Source organism: Lygodium microphyllum, chromosome 21 (assembly GCF_053477565.2).
Source record: "Lygodium microphyllum isolate KBCC chromosome 21, Lygodium_microphyllum_v1.1.10, whole genome shotgun sequence".
Classification (NCBI taxonomy): domain Eukaryota; kingdom Viridiplantae; phylum Streptophyta; class Polypodiopsida; order Schizaeales; family Lygodiaceae; genus Lygodium; species Lygodium microphyllum.
The window spans coordinates 60,686,288-60,692,663 of NC_141155.1; the positions used below are offsets into that span (position 1 = coordinate 60,686,288).

Sequence of the window (6,376 nt, forward strand, 5' to 3'; positions counted from 1 at the left end):
CCAAAATTCTATACACAATTTGGCTCCATCCGAGTACATAGAACACACCCCTTGCATACTTAAAACATGGCAACATTTATTCACATACAATTGTTTACACTTGCATAAATAAATGCGCACATACACGTATGCATGCATACACATTTATGCATGCATACACAAACAATTGTTTAAGATGCAAATCATGTAGTTTTTAATTCAATGTTTTTAAGAGTCTCACATAAGCAAAGGTATGTTACAAGCCCCTTCTTCGCAAGTATATTTCAAAGGATCTCACATTATCCAAACTATTTTTTAGTCTCCTTGCACACTCAATGCTTAATCTTGCAAGATAATGGTGTAGTTTTCCTCCATTAACTTTGAAATCCATTGATCATATTGCATTACTATTTTTCAACCTCCTTACTCTATACCTAATGCTGCAAGGTTATGCTATTTCCTCTCATGGTCAAAAGACTATGTGCCAGCATCCAATAATCATTTACATGAATAGTCAACTTATTACCTTCTCTTTTTGTGATGAATTTTAAACTCTCTACTATGATGTATTTATGGATCTAAATATGAGAGACTATACAATGGAGAGAGAAAAACAAGGCATAAGTTCTAGTTAAGAATTTTAAGTGCACAATGTCCAAAATGGATAAACATGTTACATTCTAAACACACATACTATGTTACCCTCAGATTTATATCACAAGAGCAAGGGATGTCGTGCTCTAAATTTGCATTATATCTACCCCAAGAGGAGATAACGTGTCTTGAATACAAGGGAGCATGTGACTACTATGAGATACCAATGCTGTTTGATGTACTATTTCGTTGAGGCTCCCATTTCCTTGATTTCGATGTATAAGGTTTTTTTAAGGTAGATAAGCCAATATAAAGAGCACACACACGAGAGATTGTTATATAAATAGTAATGGAAATAATACCATGTGAGAGGGTGCTTCAAAGTTTGGCACCAGCAAACTTAAGTTGACATGTAGCACTAGCCCCAACAGAAAGTGCCAAGTGGAAACCGCGCACGAGGCACCTAATCTAAGCTTATCCCATACTTTACATCCAAGTACTACACTACTTTGCCCTCTTCAAGAATAACATCAAGCTTCCTAATCGAATCATCACCCTACATGCAACAATGCGCTTGCTTTATGGTACAACTCCTTTTAAGACCAACAAACATGCAAGTCATCAACCATCTTTGACCATTACTCCCCATTATGAGTGGAGACTTGATAATTCTTCATATATGCTTCGCATCTAGTTTAGTAAGAAGAGATGCAAGGAACACCACTTTCTTTTCACCATCACTAAAACAAATAATTCACCCAAGCTTCATATTCCTACAAACTTGACCTTCCCAAGACAAGTGGAAGTCCAAACAACTCAACTTCATCCCACGTAAGCCATCTTCACTCATGAGAAATGCATTTCCATGTGCAATGGGCTAATCTTCTAGCCATCCTTGCCCATGAGAGAGGGGTTTTCATGTGCAATACATATTTCTTCACAAGGCATATTCTTCAATAACGGAAGTCAAATGTGTGTGAGGTGATAACCCTGTAGGGTTAATCTTCCACTTGTTTCAACAAGCTTAAGGCATTGCCCAAAAGTAATGCTAATAGGATGCAAACTTACTTACCAATGTTCAATTATCATTATTTTATTAGCCTACATTACATAACCATGCAATGTATCTATAATATTATTCTATATGATCAAGCAATGTGTTGGCTGAACTCCAAACCTTCAAGTCAACATGTGTTCACCCCAACAACTAAGCTACACCAATTTGGTCTCTGCATGCCTGTGCATGCCATGTGCGTACAATGTGTATATGGTTAGAACTCCAACAGGACTGCCATACATTGTGCAAAACCCAAGGCTTGACACCATTGCAAGTTTGTAAAGTACATCCAATGCAACAATTCCTTGCTGCTATGGTAGAGTTGCCTCTTTTTCACCCAAGGAGAAAGTGGCTTCTCCTACCAAAGTCAAAACACCAATAAGTTTGAGATGCACACATCCAAACCAATATTTGGCATCTTGTGCAGCCTGTGCATTGCAGAATACTTTGTTATCAACCTGAATTATCATCCCATTTATACCTTATAATCAAGACTTTCATGCAAGAAACTACGAATGTGCATTGAAATATCAGCATGAGACTTGCAAATGTTTACTTTCACACATTTTCCTCCACTCACATCTGAGCTGGTCTTGTGTACATCAGCTGAAAGCAAGGTCTTATCAACAGATAAAGACAAGACCATGATCTAATTTTTCACTCGCAAACACCAGCAGTAGCACTGCTTGCCTGTACTTGCCATTTGGAACATTTGATCTCTCTTGGATTATTGATGAACCACAACCACACCCCTTATTAAATATCGCAATCCAAATTACAGGTATATATTCCACTCTTGCATGAGAAGATAATGGCCACTTGCACACATACCATACGCCACACAATCCTAACAACTTATGGCACAAGAGTTTGATGTCAAAACGCCAAGCACCTTTCCATTAAATTAGAAATAGCAGTCAACAATATTGCCAGCAATAGACAGCTTTCAAGTTGCCGTGTCACCATAACCCAGAAGCACACAACTCTCCAGCAGGTGTAGGAGGTAGATCATTGCAGCATACTATGAATACACTGTTGGAAGCACTCAATTAACAAGCAATAGACTTCAATTATTAAACCAGTTATGCTAAAATTACTTGAACAACCTCTAAAAATTTTATAATTAAACCTAGATCACAGGGAATATCCATTTCCAAAGGGAAATGACACTTGTAACAACTTCCAGATGCCTAAATGGCATAAACGTAAAGACAGATAAGCAGGAGACATTTTTCATGCTACATATTGTCTGTAGCCAGGGGAAAAACAAAAATCCAGACTAGCATCATACAAATTTGGGTGCATGCACAACCTCTTATGGCAGGAAGTATGACCTAATCAAGGGAGCCAGTGTCGCAAAAAGTAAAAGTGTTACTTTGCTCATTAGACTCCAAAATCTCCCAAAAAGAAACTGCCCTATGAACTCTATCGTTCTGCACTATCTAAACTGCAGCCAAAAAATTTGCGAATCCAGCCTACACCAAGATACCACATGCTACATTTCTCAAGATCAAACAATAGCATTAGCAGCACTGGCTATTCTTGGCCACAAATCGGCACATTCCTTCCCAATCGGACCTGTGATTGCAGACCCTGAAGCAGCACAATGAGCTTTAGCACACTTATTTGATCATGAAACCACATTGACAAGACAAAGTGAAACCTACATACAGATGTTACCTTTCATTTCTCCCTTTGGATTGACTATTACACCTGCATTGTCTGAAAGATAGGGGAGAGGCAACAAGCTCAGTTCGCAAAAAAAAACAAGTGTGAATCTAAATCAAAGCACAATACACCCAGGTAGGCCCCTACTGCAGGAGAGCACAACATTTAGATTGTGAAATTCCCCATCTAAGCAGAAGCGAGCACAGGTGAAGCACTATAATAATGCATGCAGGCAGACTAACCTTCAAAGTACATAAAAACACCATCCTTTCTCCTCCAAGGCTTGCGCTGTCTAACAATAACTGCTGGCATAACCTTCTTCCTCAGGTCAGGTTTTCCTTTCTTGACAGTGGCCATAACCATGTCACCAACACATGCTGCAGGAAGCCTGTTGAGACGACCTTTCACTCCCTTGACAGAAATTACATACAAGTTCTTGGCACCAGTGTTATCTGCGCAATTGACGACAGCCCCCACAGGAAGACCGAGGGACATGCGGAACTTATTGCCCGCGGAACCTCCACGACCTACAAACAAAATATGGCATCATAAGCTCCTGAAGGCAGTACACGCAATGAGATCTAATATATACAAATCTGCATAATCTTAAGGAACAAATGCAGTCCTCGACTAAACAAATAAGAAGCTGCTGTCCTTGCATGCCCATCGCAATCAAAGCCTAGACAAGTACAGCCGATCATTAAAAAAAACCCCAATCTTGCACAGGTAAAAAAATTTCGAAGCCCGTCTCACATGCTTTCCCGCTACTAGAATCTTAGCAGAAGCGAAGCAAGGTTACTGCTCGATTTCATGCAAATGAAACACATCCGATCCTCAGCTTCAAGCATACAATGGCAGGACCAATCCCTTAGGATGTCGATGATCATCTCTTTCCTCAAATGCTTGCATCACCATTAACACAACACGTAGACAGAAGGTAGAACAGGTTACAACCACAGCTAAGAACAAACAGATAGACAGCATACCTCGCTTCGACATGGCGACTCCGCGCGGAGATGAAACCCTAACGAGCTTTCGTAACTCGACTCGCGTGTATGGGGCACGTAATTTTTAAAAATTTTGAAAATATCGAGTTAAATTCTAAAATTTAATATAAATAGGGTATAGGGTGCGCCTAAGAGGGGATTCCCACGGGCCACTTTCAAAAGACGTCTAACGCACAAAACCACTACCGGTATACTATCGTGTATCGTAAGATCTCGCAAACCTCTCATCAAACCTAATGCACAAAACCACTACTAGTATACTATCTTGTATCATCGTAAGATCTCACAAACCTCTCATCAAACCTAACGAATACTTATATGGCCGGTGTTTGAATGTACTACACCACTCAACTCAAATCTATGTTTTATATATTTTTTACTTACAAAAGAAATTCTTTTTTGGCTGGTTACTATATCCCACAAACATGGCAATATTTTTCTCAATGAATATCTATCTATTTAAGTAGTAAATTGTCAAGCTCCCTCTCCACATATAGTTGTTATTTAATCCTCTCTCTCTCTCTCTCTCTCTCTCTCTCTCTCTCTCTCTCTCTCTCTCTCCTTGTAGTCATGCGAAGTTCTTAATGGCCTCTACCTTGTTGTCTCTATCTCTTTGTAATGTCCTACACCTTTGTGCATGAAAGGGACCCAAATGTACCAAGGTTAAAAGAATCATAAAAGAAAATCTTCTTGAAGTAAGCACCCGGCCATTCCAATTGTCTTTGTGCTTAACCAATCATTGTACTCTCTTTCAACCTAATCATCAAACTAATCACGTCCATAAATGCAAACATGACAAAGGGAACGACAAGCTAACTCAACCAAGCCTACTGCAAAAACGATGATCGAGATAGAGAGAGAGAAAAGGAGCATCGACCTGCTTAACATCTAGAATATGGGGGAGGGGTGTCACGGACATGCCATGGTCAACTGTAAGAATCCACACCCCATGCAAATGCACCCTTAAATAGGACATCCTCGAGTCAACCATGTGAATCCACCATTGCCATGTCATCATAGAATCTTCTAGAAATGCCATGTCATTGCTTGCATCATCGATGATGTCATCATGAAACATTCTAGAATATCTTTAGCCACCCTCCAACACCTATAAAAGGCGGGGCTCTCTATAGAGCTCCTCAATCTTGCCAATACTAGTATTGGGAACTCAAGGAGTTGAGACCTCCAAGTAGGTAACTCTGAGTTCCGATTCTAGTTCTTGTCTAGTCATGGTATCTAGTCTTGTCTTGTCTTCCATTATACTCCTATTATCTTGTCACCTTATAATCTCGTAGTACAAGATCTTGTCTAGTATTGTCTTGTATCTTGTTCATCCCCATCAAGGGAGATCTTGTAATTCGGATATCTTGTATCCATACCTATGGTCCTGGATTGTGGAATCCTTCATATCCTATCGAATCCTGTTGTTTATATGTATGGGTCCCGGGTTGTGGGATTTTCTGCTTCTTGTTAAGTTATCATTGTACCTTGTGCTCCTACATGGGATTATCTTGAAATCAGAGTTCTTATAACAAATCTTGCATCTAATCTAGTCTCTCGAGCACAGTCTAGTGCTTTCTAGCCCTATTGAGCACCATGGAAGTGACCCTTGAAAGAATCGTGGCCTTCCTTCAAAACCTCCAACGACAAATTCAAGACTTGAATGAATGACAAGCACAACTTCAAATAGAACACCCTATGCATCTAGGCCCTGCACTTCAAGAGATGCAAGACCAAATTCGAGACTTGCAAAACAATAGAGAAAGTAATCAGATGATTCCGTGTGTTATCAACCCCCAACAAGAAAACCTAAGATTAGCATGTCAAAGAAGTTCAATGGTAGCCGTTTGAAGTTCAAGGGATTCTTGCAACAAGTAAAGCTCTATATCTGCATGTAACTGGATAGGTATTTAGATGATCCTTCCAAGGTGGGATTCATTGGGACTTTGCTTTGTGGGCAAGCTTTATCATGGTTTGCCCCAATCTTGGAAAAGAACATGCCAGTACTTTATAACTATGAGCCATTTCTTTATGAGCTCACTTCTACATTTGGAGATGCAGACACTGGTCG

At 39.7% G+C, this 6,376-nt stretch overlaps 1 protein-coding gene across 1 annotated transcript; it reads right to left on the reverse strand.

The window, feature by feature from the left end:
* Positions 1 to 2,840: 2,840 nt before the first annotated feature.
* Positions 2,841 to 4,408, reverse strand: LOC148018060 (large ribosomal subunit protein uL14). Its single transcript, XM_087662131.1, has 4 exons — positions 4,285 to 4,408; positions 3,541 to 3,825; positions 3,311 to 3,352; positions 2,841 to 3,223 (listed from the first exon to the last, which is right to left on the reverse strand). The coding sequence occupies exons 1-4, from the start codon at positions 4,295 to 4,297 to the stop codon at positions 3,141 to 3,143; spliced, it is 423 nt and encodes a 140-aa protein (XP_087518257.1). The 5' UTR covers positions 4,298 to 4,408; the 3' UTR covers positions 2,841 to 3,140.
* Between the last annotated feature and the right edge of the window lie 1,968 nt (positions 4,409 to 6,376).